At 42.8% G+C, this 21,961-nt stretch overlaps 1 protein-coding gene across 1 annotated transcript; it reads right to left on the bottom strand.

Moving 5' to 3' along the window:
* Positions 1-15,141: 15,141 nt before the first annotated feature.
* Cntf (ciliary neurotrophic factor) lies at positions 15,142-21,937 on the bottom strand. Its single transcript, XM_015477982.2, has 2 exons — positions 20,378-21,937; positions 15,142-19,177 (listed from the first exon to the last, which is right to left on the bottom strand). The coding sequence occupies exons 1-2, from the start codon at positions 20,489-20,491 to the stop codon at positions 18,692-18,694; spliced, it is 600 nt and encodes a 199-aa protein (XP_015333468.1). The 5' UTR covers positions 20,492-21,937; the 3' UTR covers positions 15,142-18,691.
* Between the last annotated feature and the right edge of the window lie 24 nt (positions 21,938-21,961).

Here is a 21,961-nt window from a genome sequence, read left to right as displayed (position 1 = left end):
AAATGTTTAGCCACCATTCAGCCAAAACATGTTTATTTTCTCTTTCATCCACAGCTAAGAAATGCCCACAAACCAGCCCTAGGTGCTAGGAAAGAGATCTAACCAAATATGACGAATTTCCAGACTCCTTTGGGTTTGTAATGAGGTGCTTTTTCTTAGGGGCCTGGGCAGGATGTCAAGGAGAAGAGATAACCTCTGTGAACAGGTGGGTGTACATCCTTCCATCCTGTCTCTCCATAGGAAGGAATTTGAGAAGGAGAAACCCTTGTTTTTCCCAGATTACAGCAAATAACCATCCCAAGTGACCTTAGGATAGTCCAATAAAACTATTGAATAAAGGAATAATTAAAATATCTACTTTTAAATAAAAATACAGATCAAAAGGAGCCTTTGGATTGAAAGAGCACCAGGCCTGGGGTTTAGACAAATCTGAGTGCAAGTCAAATCCCACTTTACTGAAAGAACACCGTGCTGTGTGCCAGGCATACCTCGGGGCATTCAGACATTCAACAGATCAAGCTTGAAAAGGTTTGTACTGTTCTCATCCTGTACCTGGGAGGGAGGAGGGATTGTGGTAAAAGTCAGGAGAGTAGGAGGCTTCTTGTTAAATAATAGAGCCCAGATTCCAATCCAGGCTTCTCCCCAAATGTGGTGGGAAGTGAAGACCTCTGCTCCCACATAGGCTGCAACCAGACCTAGCCAGGAGTAACTCCATATGCCCTTTCCAAGAGCCATTATCTGCCAAAGCCCTGGGAGAGATAGAAAGCAAGATCCTGATAATGAAATACCAGGTAGGAGAAATACCAGATAGAGATCAGGGAATGGAAACTGCCCTTGGTGATGTCAAATGAACTTGGATTCAGATACTGTCTCTGTGGTGTTCAGGGACCTTGGGCACTTTGTCTTCTCTGGGTCTCGGTTCCTGAATGATAAGGGGTTAAAATGGCATCAAGCACTGAGACCAGGGTCTCGCTTAGAGCAGTTGTTAGTCTCAGGCAAAGGAAGAGCTCCCAGAGGGCTCCAGGGGGAAGGAACAGGGGGAAAATCCTTGGGCTCCGCACTGTAAGGTGTGTAACGTGGTGGGATGCATTCCTGGTGCACCAGGGCTCTGGAGCATTAGCACAGCCACCCTCACTTCTTAGAGCAGCCCTGAGTCCCCTTCTGAAATAGCCGCTGCAGGACCACAGGGAAATCAAGAGTGAGGGTAACCCCCAGCCCCCATGTCTCCCAGCCTAGCCCATCGGGGAGGAGGGGGTCCCAGACTTCCAGGCCTGGGACGTGAGCTTGTTCCTGGCCAGTTCAGGGCCTGATCTTGAACCTTACATTTTCCAATTGCAGTAGTATGACCCTGCTTACAGGCTCCGGTAAGGAGCAAGTGAGAGACTGAAATATCAAGTGCTTCATAAATGCAGATGTTAGGTTGTTGTTCTCCATAGACCTGAGTCCAGAGGGCCCATGGGCCATATGCCTGTCATCAGCCCTCCTTGGTACAACCCAAAGCCTGGAATCTGTCCCAGTTTCAATTCCCTGTGTGCCTCTGATAAAAGATGTCCTTGCTATTCTCTGCTCTGGAGAGCAGCCTGGGAGGGGACTGCTCACTGAGGAGGGCGGAATCACCACCCTGTGGCTAAGCATAGTTTAGCTTCCAGGTCACAGATTTCGGCACCCCTGGCCACAGAGAAGCTAAGGGCAGATGCCAAAGCAAACCTCTCCTCCAGCCATGCCCTTGTGCCTTGCTCATTTATAGGTCTTGCTCTCCACGGGGGGTGGCAAGATGAGAACAGGTTTCCAAGACTGAAAGCAGGCATGGAACTTGCAGGTGCTGAGGACACTGCCAGGAGGCAGCTGGAACAGCCTGCACAAAGTGGAGCTGGGCCAAAGGATGGTGGGTCCCTCCTTCCAAACCACGCAGACGTGGTGTTGCAGACAGACAGTGTGGATCATGGACACTGATGCAGAGCGCACTGATACTTACACCAACCCCTGGGCAGTCTCCATCCATGCGGAGTTCTTCCTCCTCAGCTTCAGTGGCAAGTTCTCTGCTGACTTCCAGAATGTTAAGGCAGACAACCTGGAGTCGTAGATGGTCACATGCAGGGTGCAGATCCACCTCAGCACATGTTCTGTGAAGTTCCATGAGAACCCTGACTTCTGGTCTGCCTCCCAGCAGCAAGTGCTGATGCTCAGTGACCACAGGAAACCAACCCTGCCCACAAGACTGAGTACCTGGCAGAGGTGCTTGAGCTCAGGCATGGTACACACATCCTCAGCCATGTAGAGGCAGGTCTACCGTGACACAGGAGGACCGAGTGAGGTGGGAACTGGTGGATAGTCAGGCCAGAGAGAAGAGCAAACTCACAGTGGCCTCCTTGGCTATGTTCTTTCATGTGGTCAATCTTGGAAAAGAGGCTTCCTGCGGCAGGCAAAGAGCCAGTTCTTCCAGAACTACACACAGAACACAGGAAGCTCCAAGACACTCAGCCAGAGAACCACTTCACAGGAGTAGCAAGAGGGCATTGGCAACAGACTGGTGGCCATCGGCAGACCAGAGCTGATGGAGTCTGAGGCCATGCAAAGAGGGCAGCCCTTATGACTTCACATTTAAGGTCATCTTTCAGGAACGTGAGACCATGTTCAAGCAGACACTGAGCATCCTGCATTCCTTGAACCTGCTCATTGACAACACCTCGTGCCCAGAAAACTACAGAGCCAGGGCTCTGCACAGCACATTGAAGACTGTGAGCAAGCTCAGCCCTGATGGCCAGCAGTGTGGCTGTCAGTGCTGGCTCTCCTTGCAGTGCTGCTAGACTATGTGTGCCACCCAGGAGCAGTACAGCATGGCACCCATGGGTTTCCTCCTTGAAGGGCTCTCTAGCCCCTGCAACCTGAACCTGCTCACCAGAACCTAAGATTGAACATCCCTCCTACTTGTACCTATTAATGTTCTCCTGTGACCCCAAGGTGTGTGTCAGTGGTGACCTAGAACTAGATGTAGCTCAGGTATTCCCCTTTCAGGATTTCTTCAACTGTCTGGTAGCCAGACTCTTGGTGGGTTTCATGAGGGACCAGAACTCTGGACTCCTGAAGAAGATATTCTATGAAGAAAGTCCACTGAAACTCTATGAAGTGCCCAGTGGGGTCCAGCCAGCGTATCAGGCCTACTTCAGTATGGGCTGTTAGATTCTTTACTGCCTCAGGTGGGGTGCTGTTGAGCAACCATGTGGGAATGTTTCCATTTTTCCTAGCCCACCCTGGATCAACAGCATAGAACCCTCTGTCCTAGTACACTCCAGTGGCCAGTGAGTGGGTCAGGGTGAGAAGGCAAGGTTCTGACAACCAGCATCAGGCTAACATCAATGATCAACCTTGCTGGCCATCTCTTGAGCCAGGCTGGCTCAGAACTCAATAGTAGAGTTATTACTGGGACCTGGGTGGGCACCCTCGCAGGTGAGGGCTGTTGCTCTGGGGATAAGCTATGGTTTCAGGTCCTTCAAGAAGGGAAACTTCAGAGGACAGGGGAACTAGAGAGCCACTGAAATGGCCACCAAGCCCCAGGTTGATCAGAGGGCACAATGACAAGAATTGTCCAAAACTTTAAAACAACCAAATGTGACTAATATATCATTACTGTACTAATGAAAGGGTTAGCCCTCTCTGTTCTTTCTGCCATCTAGATAACAAGATACCCAAACACAAAATTGGCTCAATCCCTCCTCCAAATCAGCCAATACAAGCTCAAATCCTTAACAGTCCCCTTACTAACACCCTCTTGCTGAGAAGTACCACGGTTCATCAAGTGTGTCCCTATATTGGGCTGCCCTCCTTGTTACGAAGGTACCAACTTTGTTCAGATACAGATGTATCACTGGTGGTCTTGGCATGAAAGGATGGATCAACAGAGAAGACAGAATTGTCACTGACCCTGGGACATCTGATTTAACTTGGAAATTGGAATACTTTTTTTTTTGCAATTGTTATAAAATTCATGATATCATTGCCTTTTCCCAAAATACTCAAAGTTCTCTCTTATGCTTGGTCTAAGTCTGAGTTGTTTTTAAACAAGGCTTGATCTATTTGTAGATTGTGAAATACATTGGGTTGTGGTCAACATCCTTTTAAAATGCTACAGGAAAAGAAAACAGTGCTTTGTATGAAATATATGTAAGTATTGTTTTGTGAAACTTTCAGTTAAATATAAAGTCGATCATATAATATTGCCCATATCCAATCATTATTGACTCACAAAACATGACATTTTTGTATGGTTTAAATATATATATATGTATATATTATATGTATATTTTTATATAGTATATATTATTATATATTATATGCATATATATGTATATACATATATCTCATGGTGTTAAATATATTTAAAAGTGTGGTCATTGATTTGTGAGCCACAGTTTTCAGTGGATGCTTTGTGATACTTACGTTTGGAAATCTTGGTTACTTTCCCCTAATCCTGTCTCACCTGCATCCACATAATCAGAAGATATTTGCCTCGAAAATTTTGTTTGGCTCAAGTAAGCCAGAGGACTTCCTGACCCCAGGAAAGAATATTGGGGCAGCAGTTCAGTTTTGTAAGGTTCCAGGAACATAGGCCTCATTACAATTTGACTCCAGAGTATGGGAACTTACTCCAAGAATAAAATAAAGGTGTAAACCACACTCTCACCTTGGAACCACAGGGCAAGCAGAACCTAGTCCAATGGGGGCCCCGGAAGGTGCAAAGTTTAAGAACCAATTTTAGGAGCACAGGGAAGTATCCAAGATGATGGTGGTTGAGGAAAGTGGTCCCATAGGGTTGGTGGGAGCTCCCTGACCTTCTGGGTGACCCCAAGCATTGTCAATGTTTCAACTATTATAGCAGCAAACCTGGTATACATAAGAGATGCTTCCTCAGGATACTGGTGATATCATACTGGTACCAATTTTGAATTCTGAGAGGAAAAGGCAATTGAAAGTCAAATAACTCTGGAACATATAGGACAATTTTATCTTCTTGTCTGGTTGATACAAGCAGGTATCCTTCTGACTCTTACTGGTCTTGAAGCAGGTCGCCAGCACTTAAAGATATTTAATAAATTTTCACTTAACCTTAACACATCCTAAGGTGGGTTAGTACAGTAATTCCTATTTTATTTAGGAATTATAGATACACAATGTGGTTTATATGCACAATAGAATATTACTCAGCATTAAAAGAGAATAAAATTATGGAATTTGCAAGTAAACGGATGGAGATGGAGAATATCATGCTAAGCGAAGTAAGCCATTCCCCAAAAAACAAATGCCCAAATGTTGTCTCTGTTTAGTGGATGCTGATCCATCATGGGGGGAAGGCATGGAAAGAATGGAGGAACTCTGATAGGGCAAAGGGGAGGAAGTGCAGGAGAGTGGGGGCAGGAAAGATAGTGGAATGAGGTAGACATCATTACCCTGGGTACATGTATGACCGCACATATGGTGTGACACTACATCGTGTACAACCAGAGAAATGGAAAGTTGTGCTGTATTTGTGTACAATGAATCAAAATGCATTCTGCTGTCATATATACCTAAAAAGAATTTTTAAAAAAGAATAATAATGTCTACTACTTACTAAGTATTAAGCATTTACCTTCACAAAGATTATTTCCTTTAATTCTTTAAAAAATGACTTTCCCTGGTCACTTACTTACAAAGAAGAGGAAACTGAGGCTCAAAGAAGTTAAGTAGCTTTTATGGGATACTGTTGCTTAGCATGGCAGTAAAACTGTGGGGCTTGGTCTGAATCATATCCATCAACTGATAATTGTTTGTACCTTAGTTTGGTCCTCTATAAAATGAAGTTAACGTGTCAAATTCCTAGGCTACATGAGAACATTAAAAAAGTTAATGGATGAAAAGCCCTGTGGAACAGGGATTTTCTACATGTGAACCTCCAAATCTGTGATGCTGAGCTAATTCAAGAGTGGGACCCCAGAGCCAAATCAGACAGATTTGGGCTCCAGTCTCAATACAGCAGTTTACTAGCTCTGTGACCACGAGCAAACTAGCTCACCTCTCTAAGAGTTAATCTCCTCTGTTAAGTGGATGCCACAGTTTATATTTGCAATGTTCTCCACAGGCCCGTGTGTTAAAGCCTTGGTCCCCAGGGTGGTGCTATTGGGTGGTGGTGAAAACTTTCACAGGTAGGGCCTAGTGAGAGGTATGTAGGTCATGGGGGACCTTGAAGGGGATTGTGGGACCCCATCTTCCTTCTCTCTTTTGCTTCCTGGCCAAGAGGTATGCAGTTTTGTTCTACCACAAACACTCACCACAATGTGCTTCCTCACCCAAAACAATAAGGCCAACCAGTGATGGTCTGGAACCTCTAAACCTGAGCCAAAAATCAATCTTTTCTCTTTATAAGTTGATAATCTCCAGTATTTGTTGTATTAGTGGAAAGCTGACTAACACAGTGGAGATAGTCATGAGACTGATGTCAGAAGATGGTGGCAACTCTTGAACAGGACACTGCAAGGAAACCCCTTTCGTAATGCCCGGCCTATCATTTAGAGCTGTCATGATCATTCTGAGGATGGATGTGATGTGTGGAGGTGAGCAGCAGAGCTCTAGGTACCTCAAAAGACACAAAGGCATCTAATCAAAGCTCACCGTTGAGGAGAGCAGATAAACACAAACTATACACTGCTCATTGTGAAGATGTGATGTAGCTTCCAATAACACTCTCTGGAAAAATGAATTCTGGGAGAGATCTTGGGAGGGATGGAAGGAGATTTCAGCTGGGCCTTCAAGAAGGACCAGGGAGGGGGGAAAAAAAGGGCAACAGTTGTCATGAGGATTAAAAGAACTGCTGTGCGCAAAGCAAGAAATTCAGTGTGAATGCTCAAGAGATATGTAGCTGTCAGTGGCAGGAGCAGTCATGGTAGCAGATGAGGAGGAGGAGCAGTTGTGGCAAAGATGAAACGCAATGAGATAGAGGAAAGTGATGGAGGATAGTTTCATCAGAAGGTGGCTGTGATCTGGATCTTGAATTGTGAACAGAAGTTATCCATTGATAGAGTTTGGATCTCAGGTGTCCCCCGAATGTCCGTGTGTTAATGGCTTGGTTTCCCATGGGATACTCTTGGAGGGAGACTGTAGAGCCGAGGAGGTGGGGCCAACTGGGAGACCCTGAGGTCACTGGGGACGTGGCTTTGAAGGGATGATGAGATCCTGCTCCTTCCTCTTCTCTTTTGCTCCCTAGCCACAAGGCGAGGGGTTTTTGCTCTGCTATGTGTACCTGTCATGATGCCACCAGATTTCCCAAAACAAAGGACCGAGCTGATCAGGGACTGAGACCCCTAAAACTGTGAGCCAGAACAGACCTCTTCTCTTTACAAGTTGATTTGCTAAGATAATTTATAATTAATGGAAAGATAACTAAAAATCCATATGGAGAAGGAGATGGGAACACCAACAGAATAAACGGAATAAAATACCCTTCTCAGGAGATGCCACTCTGTCCAAGACGGGAGATGTCAAGTGGGTGCTTTCCTGATATATTTTAGGTAAAGTAAAGCTCTGGCGCGTCTCATAATCAGAAGTGTCTGCATTGGATGTGGACAAGGGGACCCTGTTAGTCCCCTTTAGGACTGAGGCAAGGGAACTGACCTGACCCTCCGTGATTCTGCCTTATTTTTCCTTTCCTCCCTTCTTAACTCTCTGAATGCTGATTTGAAGGGAGTCGTGGAGCTACATCACAGGATGAGCCTGAACGTGTCAGCCTGGTGCTCAAGGCCCTTGGGGGTGAGCTGTAGCTTTCCTCGTCATTCATTCCCCACTCCTTCCCCTGCTCCCATTCTCCATAGTCAATTCAGTGATTTTAAAAACCAGACTTCTCTCGTCTTCCAAACCACACCCCAAACTTACTCTCTTCTTGTTTCCTGCCTAATTTATTCACGGTCCTATCTGGGAGTGGGTTCTCTTTGGTTCCTCCCTCTTTAAAACTCACCATTCTTCTCCTCAGTAGTCCCTGCCAAGTTCCCGGTCATATTTTCCAGAGACGTTCTCACTTCTTCTTGCCTACTTTCGCTGTTTTAATTCAGGTTCTCGTCATCTGGATCTCCTGCTTCCACATTCTTGCCCAAAGCAACTTGGGTGCTCCTCTTTAAAAAATACAGGATAGACTCCCTCATGTCACTTTTCTGCTTAAAACTTGGCAATGGTCTCTCTTTGCAGTGTCTTTTAGCCAACCATCACCAGGACAACGCCTGCACTCAAACACAGTTGGGTGTATGGGCCTGTTGCCATGAGAAGGCAGCACATCATGGCGGACTTTGGGGCCTCTCCATAAGTGTCAGGAGGGATTTATGATAGGATTTAGACTTGGGTTAGTTTGAGGAAAGATTCAATGAAGCCTATTTGCTCTGGATTGGGTACTGCCAGAAGGAATAGGCACTGTGGTAGCTAGAAGGTTTTTTTGGTTTTGTTTTTGTTTTTAATCTAGGAGGCATTGCTCTTTGTTATCCAGTACTAACTACTCATTGACTTTGGTCAGAGTTGGTTGTATATCTATTGTCTGTGCTCTGCAGTTAGGATAAGTCCAGATCTCTTTCTATGCATAATTGTGCCACTAGTGAAAAGAAAAATAGCCCCTGACATCCAGAACTGGTCTGGTGTTGACAGCTGGACTGCAGTATTGTTACAAGCTGGGCTTGAGGCTCACAGCCCAGTGAGCTGCATCAATCTAAGTATTCTCAAAGAATAAAAACTTCAGACAGAGTTATCCTAAGACCTTGATAAAATGGAACAAAACAGCCTACTTTGTAATTTGGTTAAGCACAGACAAAAACAAGGTCACTTACCACCCACCAAATATGTAGTTGTAGAATTGCTGCCCCTTTTTCCTTTTTTTTTTTTTTTTTTTTAGGAACGTGAGCCACATTTCTTTTATTCCTGCACATGAAGCCATGAGGATTGACTCGGCCTGGGGATTCTTTGCCCTGCTCCTCACCTGCTACACAACTGCAACCAACCGCCTTATGGAACTTTCCCTCTTGGTCAGTTTCACAGAGGCATGCCTATGCCCCAAGTTTTTTCGTTGGCATCAACCTTAATGGGGTTGACCTGGTGTTCTGCACAAAGGGTCTCCAGGTGGACATACAGTTGCACACAAGCACACAAAGATGAGCTTGTTGCCTTCTGGAGGTTTGGGCAGTTTTGTGAGCAACAAGTGCTCAGCCATTCTGGACAAGGGCAGACTATTTAGTGCCTCTTGTAAAGCAGTGTTGACGCCCCTGCACAGCCAGCAGCAATGCCTCTTACAGTGGGGGACTATAGGGGAAGCCCAAACTTGAAGGCAACTGATCCTCTGCCTTCATGTACAGGGAAAGAGCCGCACCCACTCTCTAGCAGTGACCAATCTAGAGTAAAGCTCTGCTCCCTTCGACCTCCCCCAAGTCACCCAGCCACAGCCTAAACCCTATAGAAGGGCTAAGCTGTCTCCCTGAGACAGCCCACAGCTCCCCATGATTTGCAGCCTTCCACTCTAAAACAAGTAAGAGCTCAACTGCTTAATGCCAAGTGTGTCTCTCCTGGTCTCTTGCTGAAGGCCACTGGCCCTGCTTCTCTGCTGGCCTGGCTTCAGCCATCTCGGCCTTCATTCATTTCCTTGAAGAGAGGAAGCTCCTTCCTGTCCCTGGGCTCTGCACTTAATGGTTTCTTTCCTCTACCGAGGTCTATTTATGGCTGACTCAGCATCATGCACATCTCACGTGAAATGTAACCCCCTGAGATATATTAAGCCCCAAGTTTTCAATTCTGCAAATATTTCAATGAAATTGACATGGGTGCATTGGAGTATGCTGGAAATAATAATCTAGAGCTTATGTATGTGACTATATTAATTACAATTAATTCATAATTATAGTAATATTATAGTAATTATAGTATAATTATAGTAATATAATTATAGTTACATATTATATACTACATTTAAGGCTTTTTGCCCCTTTTTATTGGTTGTTTTTTTTTTTTTTTTGGTTGGGGGTTACTGGAGGTTGAACTCAAGGGCACTCAACCACTGAGCCACATCCCCAGCTCTATTGTGTATTTTATAAACTCAGGGTCTCACTGAGTTGCTTAGCACCTTGTTTTTGCTGAGGCTGGCTTTGAACTCAGGGTTCTCCTGCCTCAGGCTCCTGAGCCCCTGGGATTGCAGGCGTGTGCCATGGATCTCGGCTTATTAGTTCTCTTTAGTTATATATGACAATAGGGTTCATTTCAACATAATTGTAAAGGTATGAAATATAATTTGCTCTAATTCAGTCCCCAGGACTTGCCCTTTTCCTCCCCTCCCGCCTCCCCTTGCTCCCTCCCCTCTACTCTGCTGGTCTTTCTGCTATTTGCTCCTTTTTTTTTTTTTTAAAGTTAGTGTCTTGTGAATGTACATGATGGTGAGATTCACTGAAGGACTGAGATTCTCACATTTAGGATGGTGGGACAAAAGTGGTTAGAGAAGGTCAAGGTGACGCTTTCTTGGGTGTGGGGCACAAACTCCTAAATGCCCTGGTTGTATCCTGTCTCCACCGGCTGTTCTGAGGCTCCACCAAGCAGAACACTATAGAAAATGAGACCTCCCAAGTGGGACCTCCCTTTCCTCTGGGTCTTCACTGACTAGGATGTTGTCAGAAAGTTCCTGAGCAGCTCCTGACTGCTGGGTGGAGGGTCCAGGTCCCAGAAGACTGTCCCTCTGGCCTTCCCACTCTTTGCCTTCCTGGCTACTATTCTCAGTCGTTCTCCATCCCACTTTTGATTTTCTACTTCCTTCTTTTCACTCTCCGTCATGTGTGGCTTGTTTTTTTCCACCTGGATACAAATTTCAAAAGGCCAGGGACCATGTCACGCCCATCTCAATATCCTGGTGCCTCCAGCATTTCTAGAAATATAAAACATAGATTACCTTGAGCATTATCTAGCATCTTCTTTAAACTGGGAATGGAACCACCATTTGACCCAGCTATCCCTCTCCTCCATCTGTACCCAAAGGACTTAAAAACAGCACATTACAGGGACACAGCCACATCAATATTATAGCTGCACAATTCACAATAGCTAAACTGTGGAACCAACCTAAATGCCCCTCAGTAGATGAATGGGTTAAAAAAAATGGGGCATATATACACAATGGAATTTTACTCAGCAATAAAAGAGAATAGAATCATGGCATTTGCAGGTGAATGGGTGGCATTGGAGAAGATAATGCTAACTGAAGTTAGCTAATCCTCAAAAAACAAACGCCAAATGTCTTCTCTGATATAAGGTGACTGACCCATGGGAGGAATAGATGAACTCTAGCATCTTCTTAATGCTTCTTATGTTTTCTAAAACAGAGGGTTAATCCCAATACACCCCATTTTCAAATTCCTTTCACTGATCCTCTCCTCAAGGTGTCCTGGCCCCCTCCTCCAGTCTTGTCTTCTACTGTAGCGCTCAAAGAACCCTGAGATTTGGTAATGCCAAATGGTCCCCGACATGCCCCATGCCTTCTAGTAGCCAAGCCCGGACAAGTCCTGCTGCTTCTAATTGCAAAGTTCTTGCCTGCCCCTCCCTAACCTGCACAATTTTAACCTGCACAACTCAGTCCGTGACTTCCAAACTGCCTCTTTGAAGAAATGCTTTCTCTCTCCTTCCGTCCTTTGTGCCCCCACCGCTCTTTGTCATCCATATCAACTACAAACCAGAGTTGGTTGTGCACCTGTTGTTTTTCCAAGAGGCTGTGTTTCGAGTACATGTCTTTATTTGTAAAATAAGAATCTTCACACCTGCCTCACAGGATTCTTGTGAGGAATATGTAATTAATACACATAAAGTAATTAGAACAATGCCTGGCACATAGTAAATACTGTATGCATATTTGCTAGTATTATTTTCTTGCACCTTATCATTTTTCTTTTCTTTTTTTATTAGTGCAAATTGGTAAAGAAAACATCACACACACACACACACACACACACACACACACACACACACACCCCAGAGTTCTACTCTGCCATAAGGAAGAATGGCATTTGCTGGTAAATGGGTGGAACCAGAGAACATCATTCTAAGTGAAATAAGCCTGACTCAGATAGTCAAGGGTTGAGTGTCTTCTCTCATATGTAGAAGCTAGAAATAAGTAAGGAATATAAAAAATGGAGAAAGTAGAAATGAGAACAGTAGAAGAGAAACGGAATCAAAGGTGATAGAGGAGGAAAGAAAAAGAAAAGGAACTGTGGATGAAATTGAACTCATTATGCTAATATCTGAAGGGTTATAAAAAATAATATTCCTACAAGACAGCTCCCTGGGAAAAATGGAGGGACAGTGTAACTCAGGAGGGGGGAAGGGAAATTAACCAAGCATTAAACCTCTTCTAGTACATCCTTTCCCAGTAATAATGGTCCCAGAGGGAAAAAGCAGACTTTCATCCCATCCCAGGCTCATCCCCAGCATCTCCACCAAAAATAAATATTTACTCCTTCCCAACCACAATGGGTCGTGAAGGGAGGAGGTGAATACCAAAACACTGGTTCCTGGACTTTCACCCTTTCCCATTCCAATGAGTCCTGGAAGGAGAAGAGCAAATAGTGAAGTCATGGGTAACAATGAGTCTCAGAAATAAGTGAACACCAGATTGTGAGCTTTTCCCAGTGACAATAAGTTTCAAACTTTTTACAACTCCCTTCCTGAGTTACAATTTTAACCTGCAAAATTTAGTCGTGACTGTCCAAACTGCATGATCGTAGTCTCCAATGATTAATTCACCCTCATTGTAAACTATAAAGCCCAGCCTCCTTCTGTAACCTGGGGACCATTTCCCATACCCAGAAAATGAGCTCTCCCAAGCCAGATGGATTGACTTCTCTGCAGAATAAAGGAAAGCTTGCTGATCCAAGGGTTGTTTCCCATCTTCTGCCTCCATCATTTGTGCACCATGTGCTTATAATATCATTATTATTTATTTCTGTATTCTTAGTATTGGCTCAAAGTAGATGTCGATATGTATTTCTGATTAATTTGGTTAGAGTGAGGAAGGTAACTTCCAGAAGATTGAGCTTTAGAGTTTGGAATCAGATTGGGAATACTGGCTTTTTGTCCAGTGACCTCTCAAGTTAATATTTTTATAACCCCAACCCTCTGCCACCTCAAGCTTTGGGAACAGGGGTCAGGTATTGTTAGGTAAGAAAAGAAACTAGTCCTAACCCTTTGCTTACTGGTGTGGCATAAAAGTTGATCTGATCTGAAGACCCTGCCTCAGCATATTATTATTATTTTTTTTTTTACATTTTCCCTGGGGGCTTTCTTTAAATGACACATACCCTAGAAGGAATAGCATATTTAGCCATTACCTCAGAATGTGTCCCTCTTCTCCATCATACCAGGTGAGGTATGGGATATAGTACCATCAGTTTAGGGTACAGGTGAGATTTGGGGCTGCAAAAGAAGTTTGGGTCATGAGTTGCTAGAGCGCTGAAGGATTCCAAAGAGTTTGGAACTCCAGAGTCTTAAAGCTTCCAAAGACTCATTAGAGGTAAGGTAGCAAGAAGGCATTGGATGCCAGAGAGCAAGGACATAAATAGAGATACAAGATGATTCCTGGTGCAGTCAGTTTAAGAAGCATGGGTGTGCAATCGGGGAACCACAGACTTATACTGCAATTCTCATTCTTCCACTTTCTAGCTGGAAAACCTGGGCAGATTTCCAACTTCTTTGGACTCTTTGTATTGTTTAATGAAGAAATTGAATTAAATGAAGTTTATTTTCCTTCCTGTATTAAGTGGAGGATGTTGAGTACATGGATGATTCTAGGTCTAAACACAGGGGTTTGCTTGTTTCTTTGGCTCTCTCTAGAGCCTGCCAGGCTTTTCCAGGACTTGTCTGACCCCACCTACTGTGAAAGCCATCTTCTGGATTCAGTGAACAGCCTGGGCCTCAACTTTCCAAGAAGGGGGATGATTCCTGGAGACTGTGAGACTGACCAAAGGCCAACAGGGCAAAGTCTAGGCTATGGCCAGGTCCATCCTGGGAAGCAAATGGCATTCTCTATTGAGCCCACTCCTCAATCCAGTCTAACCTGAATCCAGGTTACTTGAGACATGAAATAGACTTGATGTTTGTGTGTCATTTATAAGTTGTTTCAGATACTTAATTTGTCTGAACTATGTAACAACTGGGAAACTAGTTATTTTTCATCATTTCCATTCTACGAATGAGGAAGCTCAGACCTGTCCCAGTTTGGAAACTTAGTTACTTTGTTACAGAGCAAGGTTTAACACAAGTCTGCACTGTCTTTATCTAAGGAAAACTGAATTCCCAAGAGAGAGAATGGATTTTAGAGTCAGATGAGCTTGCTTTCTACGTATCCCACGTCATAGGGTGAACTTTGAAGCCAGTATTAGAATTCCTTCCTGTCAAACGCTAGAGGAATGAACTTGGGCAAATTGATGCTCATTGTCATTTCCCTCATTTGGGGGAGGTAGCATCTCAAAGGATTAAATGGCACAGAGCTGCCTAATATGGTAAATAAATGCATGATCCTTTCATACTATCTTTTTTAAAAAAATTTTTTTTAGTTGTAAATGGACACAATACCTTTATTTATTTTATGTGGTGCTGAGGATCAAACCCAGTGCCTCACACATGCTCAGTAAGCGCTCTATCCCTGAGTTACAATCCCAGCCCTCATACCATCTTGACTATGTGGATAGAAATACAAAATCTCTCAGCAACTTTTCAAATTTTTCCCTATGTGATTTTCCACAATTTCTACTTCTAAACTAACAAGACATGGGCTATGCAAGGGTTTTTTCTTTCAGTCAAAGGTTAGACTGGGGATCATATATTTGAAATTAAACTACATACAAGGAAATCCTCATTTGCAGGCTAGTTGATAGGACTACATATCCAAAGGAAAAGCAGCATTGTCTGATGGTGTAGGGCCAATCAACCTTTTCTAGGTTGACTGGGCCTGGGAGTTTTGCCCAGTGGCCTGGCATCATGGAGATTTACCCAGCACGCTTCATTGAGCCTGGCCCTGGCTGGAGGATTACATTTCATCCAATGTTGAAATCACTTGAAATTCCCCCTGTTCATCCAAAGACACAGAAATAAAAGAAGCTACTCATGGTCTTGCTGAGAAGAGAACTTTATTGTTAGCCATTCTTGCATCTTTTATTTCCTATGTGCTAAAAATAGATTGACTTGAGATATATATTTTGTCATGAATTACAAAGCAGACAGGTTTTTCACACCCCATACACATTTCATCAAATAGTCAAATTATCTTTTTGCTTGGTTTTTATCTGTTGTCCTGAGTTCTATTGAAGTTTTTTTTTTTTTTTTTTTTTTTTTTTTTTTTACCACTTTTCCCTTTTTAACTGTCCAATATTCAGAGGGTTCATTCTTAGGTCTGAGGCTTGAGGTGGAGGGTGAGATGAGGCGGGAGGCCAAATTATTCCTTTAAAAAAAAATGCCCTGCACTAAACACCACATTGGTATCATACACACACACACACACACACATCAACTGAAATCAAGTCTAGATTCTACTCCCTCCCCTTCCTCTTCACCAATCCCTTCCCCATTCTGGTGGAGGTCTTTCTCTTCCTACATCTTTGTTTTATTCCTTTATAGAGAGAGACGATGCTTGGGTACCCAGTGAGAAGCTGGGGATTCAGAAGCAAAAGTCATTTCAAGCCACTTTTCAGATATGTCACCCTGAAATACTTGTTCTCTCCCTATCTGACCAGTGGTCACAATGAGTCATCCATTGGGCTTTCATCCATAGCAGCCCAAAATAACAGCAATGTCAGGGCTATGGCTTTCCACTTTTATTAAAACTCTCACTTCCCTTGTACCTGATTATCTTAAAACTAATGTTATTCAATGCTTGGCCATCAGGTTTGTGCTAATTTTGCAAGCCTTTCTCAAATAACCTTTTTAATGCAAGAAAAATTTATCAGCTCTCATGCATGCGATTCTTTGATGGACTCAGGAAAACAATCTCTCCCTGCAGAGAGGACTTTCCTGGAGGCTGTAGAATTACAGGCTTGGAGCTAAATTTAATGCACATCATAAGTATAACTCTATATAGTTATATCAATTGATTTTCCCAGATATTCTACCCACATAGAGATCTAAGAACCAAGGGAATAAAATCTAAAGAACAAAAATCTCTTTTGGATTGTGGATCCTTAAAACATATACTTCTGCAGTGTAGTTGTTATCTCTTATCAGTATCATAAAACACACACCTAGAACAATGGACCAATGGCCCATTGCCAGTACCTTATTCAATTTGACTTATCCATTTCAGGTAAACACAATGCAATGCTTAACATTTAGATCCCATGAGTGTTTGCTTTTGTTACATGGCTAAGTACTCATTTTCCCTTTGTCTTTTTCTAAGGGGTTTCTTCATGCTTCTCTCTTCAGGCACTTAGAAGTTTCTTGAAGGAGAAACTAATACCCAGCTCTTAGCACAGTGCTGAGAAATGCACTTGGTAAAGATTTCCTGCTTCTGTGAGCTGACTGAAATATAGATAGCCTGCTATGTCCTCCAAGTTAAAGCTTGTACCTTTCCCAGACCTGCTGCCATTTCAAATCTGCCTCTTATACATAAATATTCCTCCAGAGGCCACTGAGCAGAGCTTAAACCAAGCTCTGCTGGTTTCTGACACTTCTGCAGATGTCCACTCTGTCACATCTGCTGACGATAAAAACACTTGGAAAAGGGTCACTTATTTTATATCCAGAAAGTTCACGATCAGTTATTCCCCCATAAAGAAATTTTATTCACACTTTTATTAAGCAAATGGATCATTCGCATAAATCTAAGAGCTTTACAAAGCAAGCAGATATATTATTAGTTGAAAATGCTGGTAGGCAGAAGAAACCATTTAAATTAGGAAAAGCTTGAATGAAACAAACAACATTTATTGGGTAACTATGTATCTATACCCATATTACCAATGAAATAAAGCCAAACATGCCTCTGCTGGCAGCCAGGGCCCCAATGTTTATTATTGCCCAAGTTTTTTTCTAGCAGCCAACTCTTCGGTTTCCTTCTTTATGATTTCTTCCTATTTGTACTCAGCCAACCTCTATGACACAACTCCTGTTTCCTCCTGGAAACTATTTCTGGCCTTCACTGATTTCCCCAATACTTAAACCCAGGGATTGTAATTCCAACCTACTATTGATCTTTTACACACACGTACACCCATATTTCCATAAATGCATTCTAAGAAGGCAGAGCCTTACTTCCCTTGAACTTTCACAACATTGACTTCATGGAATTTGGACATGAACCCACATGGGGAAGGATACAAGTCACCCATCCTCACCTCAAGTGACCTATGGGAGCTAGGCCCTTCTGACTCATGGTTCACTTAAGAGTAAAGACACCTTGACTAATAAAATTGAGGTCCCCAATCTAAGATCTTGGGTTTTAATGACAGGTTAAATATTACCTATCACATATGTACCATTAGAACATAGGCCTTGCCTTTTCCATTCGTGTCCATACTTACTGGCTTTTCATCCCCTGGAGCCTTTGCTATATATTGCTGCAGACTCTCTGGCATTCCCAGTGGGAAAAGCGGGCCTCACCCTCTCCTCATGACTAAGTTCAGAGAATGTGAAGTGACAGTCCTGTGACTTTTTAACTTGGGTCGAATTCCACCCATCATCTACAAATGCTTGGATCTATATCCCTGGATTGCTAATTATAGTGAATGTGAGGTAAGCTGGTATAGGCTGTGCCCAACCCAATATCCAAGAACATCAGCAGACACTTTCAACCAGGCTGTATTACTGCACATTTTCAACTGCTAAGGTTCAGAAGTCTTGTAGGCCTCATCTTTGAAATGGGATCTACGATCTCCAGCTTTTCTCTTCTTTGCTAAGCATGGGAACGAAAATTGCCTTTAACACTAAAAATTGCTGCTCAGAGTGTGTAAGGGCTTCTTTAGTGTGGACGATACTGTACATAGATGATTACGCCTTCCAACCCTCTGAGACAGAAGGGCAGTGACAGTTTCATGATCAAGCCTCTAAAGTAAAAGGTACATCGGCTTTACAGTGAGGATCTGGGTTCAAACTTAGTATGTCACTTGGCACTGCACGACCTTAATGGTCTCTGTGAGTTTGTTTTTTCATCAGAGATGAATGACACCACCTTCCTCACGAGTTGCTGTACAGGTTATACATAATATATGTAAGACCTCTGGTTCACTGCCTTAATACAGCAGCGACTCCATAAGTGTTGGCTATTATTATTTTTATTATCTAAGAGTATGAATGACTGTACAGAGTCCATTCATTGGTCTAGTCTAATCAGAAATCTTCCAGAACTAGAGTTTGAGATTTCTCTCTTCTATCTGTAATGTTGTTAAACAATGGTAAAGGTTACTTAGTGGGTAGAATGATTAGAACACCAAGGTGGAAGGATGGTGTCCCTGCTCCCATTGTCTTACACCCACACCCACACCCACACCCACACCCACACCCCAAACTATGTAAACCTCTCTACCCATTTGTCTGTCTCTCCAATCCTACTTGACGGAAATGCTGGTGGTCTTAAAAGGTTTTCAAAAACTGAAGATGGGAAAATGAGGCCCCAGAAAACTATGTATATTCCATCAGAACAGAGAGCAAGGAAGACAGAGAAGGCTAACTGCTACATCTTCTTGTCCTTAGCAACATATTGGCTCTCATGTGCTGGGATCCCCGTCTGATGGGAAGAAATGACACGAAGGTCATGGATGGACCTCACAGTCCACTGTGAAAGCTCTCGCAGCACCTTTAGGCCCCACAGCTTCTTCTCAAAGAGACCACCATCTCCAATAACTGGCATCCCGTCAGACTCATTTGGGGGGATCTTGTGCTCCAGGAGCACCATTAACTCCTCTAGCTGGTAGGTGAAGGCCGAAACTTGGAGCAGAATGGTATGTATGGCTTGATGGAAGTCACCTTGCGTTGGAGTAAAATGTACCTGCTGGTCTTCTAAAAGCCTGGCCAACATAACATGGAAGGTACGGTAAGCTTGGAGGTTCTCTTGGAGTCTCTCTGCCTCTGTCAGCTCACTCCACTGATCAGTGCTTGCTACTGGCACACCATCCACAGAGTCCAGGTTGACATTCTTGTTCAGGCCCTGATGCTTCACCTGCCCAAAGTCACAGGAAACATGGCATAATCTGCTGTGATCACCTCAACAATATTATTTAAAATCACATATAAAACCTCATTCACCTCATTGGTCAAGGATTCAAGTTGTAAAGAAAAATAAAATGTCCAGAACAGAAACTCTACTTGGGATTCATAACTGGACTTTAGAAGATCCAATATGGAATATCTGCATTTTTTCTGGAAGAAAGTTTTGCTTTCATTAAGTTCTAATGGTGGAATACACTACTAATTTAGAAGATTTTCGACTCTTTTATAGAAACTGAAATATTTAATCATACTGGAGAGTTCAAGTATTTTAAACATACATGAAGACACTAGCCAAATCTAGGAAACCCTAAAGTAGCTATTTTAGAATTTCCCAATCTCCTTATTCCCACTGCCCACTCTGAATGTGAGATCAATTCTTAAAAAAAAAAAAAAAAAGAGGAATTACATTTTTACATTTTTCAAAAGAAAAGGTAATCAGAGTCTAATTTCTAACTGACAAGGTTGTTCAAAGATAAACCAATTCTCAGAGAACAAAATTCCAGAACTTTCCACAGTAGTCTGGAGTATTTCCAAGGTAAGCCTAAGGTAGAGACTGATAGGGATCCCCTATATCAGAAAACCAGCCCAGAACACCTTCAGAATTTGACAATTTCACAAGTTTCCCAGGAGTCTTCCAGGGGTTTATTTTGATAGTTTATTTTTTCACTCAGATACTAGGACACTTTTGGTGTGTAATACTGAAAAGTGGGTGGCTAATATTATATAGGTATTGTTTGGATTTAAAAATTTCTTCCATATTCACACTGTTCTTCTGCCAAATCATATAAACCTTTCATTTACACCGCTCAAAAATTTATAACAATGCCTGTGAAGTACACAAACTTAGAGGGCCCAAGGTTAATCTATTCTGGAAGAATTCAGAATTCAGGCCAATTAGGAACAGCCTTCAAGACACAGAGCCAATCCTACCTACACCACCATATATATTTTCTCATTCAAGGAACATGTCTCCTAAGCATCATGGAGGAAGGCAGTAATAAGCTCACATGAGCTTAGAAAGGGCCATGTCAAATAATAGGCATCCAATACATGAATGACTGTGATTAGGGCTTTCATAATTGGTTGTGGGTCTGGAATATGATGTTAAGGAGCTGGGTCAGAAGACATGATGGGAAAATAGACGACTTACATAAGATTCCATAAGGGCAGTCAGGTCTGAACGAATCTTCCTTGCTAGCCAAATGGAACGGCTACAGAGGTCCCGTCGGCGAGGGGTCCGTGGTGAATGCTCTGCAAAAGCCATCCCCTAACTGTCCCAAGAAACAAGTGAGCTGGGTTTGCTTCTGTCTACACTGGTCCAAATAAGAAATGTGACTCTCACAGACTAAATCCACTGGGCATTCTCTAATGGGATTGTGCACCCCCACCCCCTGCCTGACTCAGAGGTGGCAGCAAATTCCTGGCTGTGGATTTTTGTGCCTGTGGAATCAAAGGGCCCTTTTTAATCAGCCTTTTTTTTTTTTCCCCTGCAGCGTCTGCCTCCATCTCTCTCCTCCACTCAGTACTTAGCACACTTGTTTTTATGTCATTGTTTTGCTTTATGTACTTAGCAACAAAGTCACTATCACGCTAATCCTCAGGACATCCCTGCCTAATGTAATCTATTTTATATGTATAAAATCAAGCTCACTATATCATCATCCTCCCTTATGCTCCCCATGTCTTTTTCTTTTCTTGGCCTGATGAAGTGGTCAAAAAATATTATTATTCATGTAGATGCCATTTATCAAATACCTACCAAGGGTTAGACAGAGACTCTGCTAAAGGCTTTAAAGCAACTTCATTGATTAGAGTAATTCTGGGGTAAATATTTCTTTATATAGTTTCATATTTTGTGCAAGGAAAGGTAATGTGAAATAGGTTCTTTAAAAATGCAACATCTTTTCACTTTTGATCCTTTCGGTATTTTTAAAAGTTAATTTATACTTGGTTAAAAAATCAACTAAGGAAGTATCTCTGATCTCAAACATGGTAGCCACAGATGTAGAAAGTACTGTTTAGGCCTGTTCTCTTCCAGAGGAAACACCCAACCCCAACCTGGTAACATTTCTTAGGCAGTCTCACTCAAGTGACAACATGCTTTTTCTTCTTCCCTGTCCCAGTCATACCACATGCTTAACAAAATAAGAGAATGTGCTGGGCTTTGAAATGAGGACAGAAGATTTAGAAGGTGCTTGGAGAGTATTGCATTTAAGTCAGGATGCTGCTGATTGGATAGTCTCAAAAGTTTCATCCCTAAATGGACTGATTAGATTTCACTATTTCATACCACAGATGCTAGCAATGAGTGGAAATGCACACTATTTCAGGAGCAAATTTACATAGATTAACAATATAAATAGAGACGTAATGGGGAAAATATGAGGCCAGCCAAGCTGTTATAGTGAGACTGTTTATAGAGTATTACAGTTTTGTGTGTCCATTGTTAAACGAGTTAGGACTCCACACAGATATCAGGTCTTGTGAAGCATTGGTCTAATATGCTATTAAGGATTTTTAAAAAAATCATCATTAGAGTGAATTATCTCACAGCAACCTTAATGTCCCCTCTATTAGGTCAATATAGGGCTACTTTTTCTAGTGGAAAACTACTATCAAAGAAGTTTCTAAATTTGTTGATAACTGAATCACATGGCATTCCAGCATTAAACATCAAGAGCTAAACTGAGTCAAATGTTAAGTGCCTGATTCTCAGAAAAAGCAATCAGTTGTG

This window comes from Marmota marmota, unplaced genomic scaffold (assembly GCF_001458135.2).
Source record: "Marmota marmota marmota unplaced genomic scaffold, marMar, whole genome shotgun sequence".
NCBI lineage: Eukaryota > Metazoa > Chordata > Mammalia > Rodentia > Sciuridae > Marmota > Marmota marmota.
The sequence above is the reverse complement of the archived record's forward strand: the minus strand, read 5'-3'. Positions and strand labels throughout refer to the sequence as shown.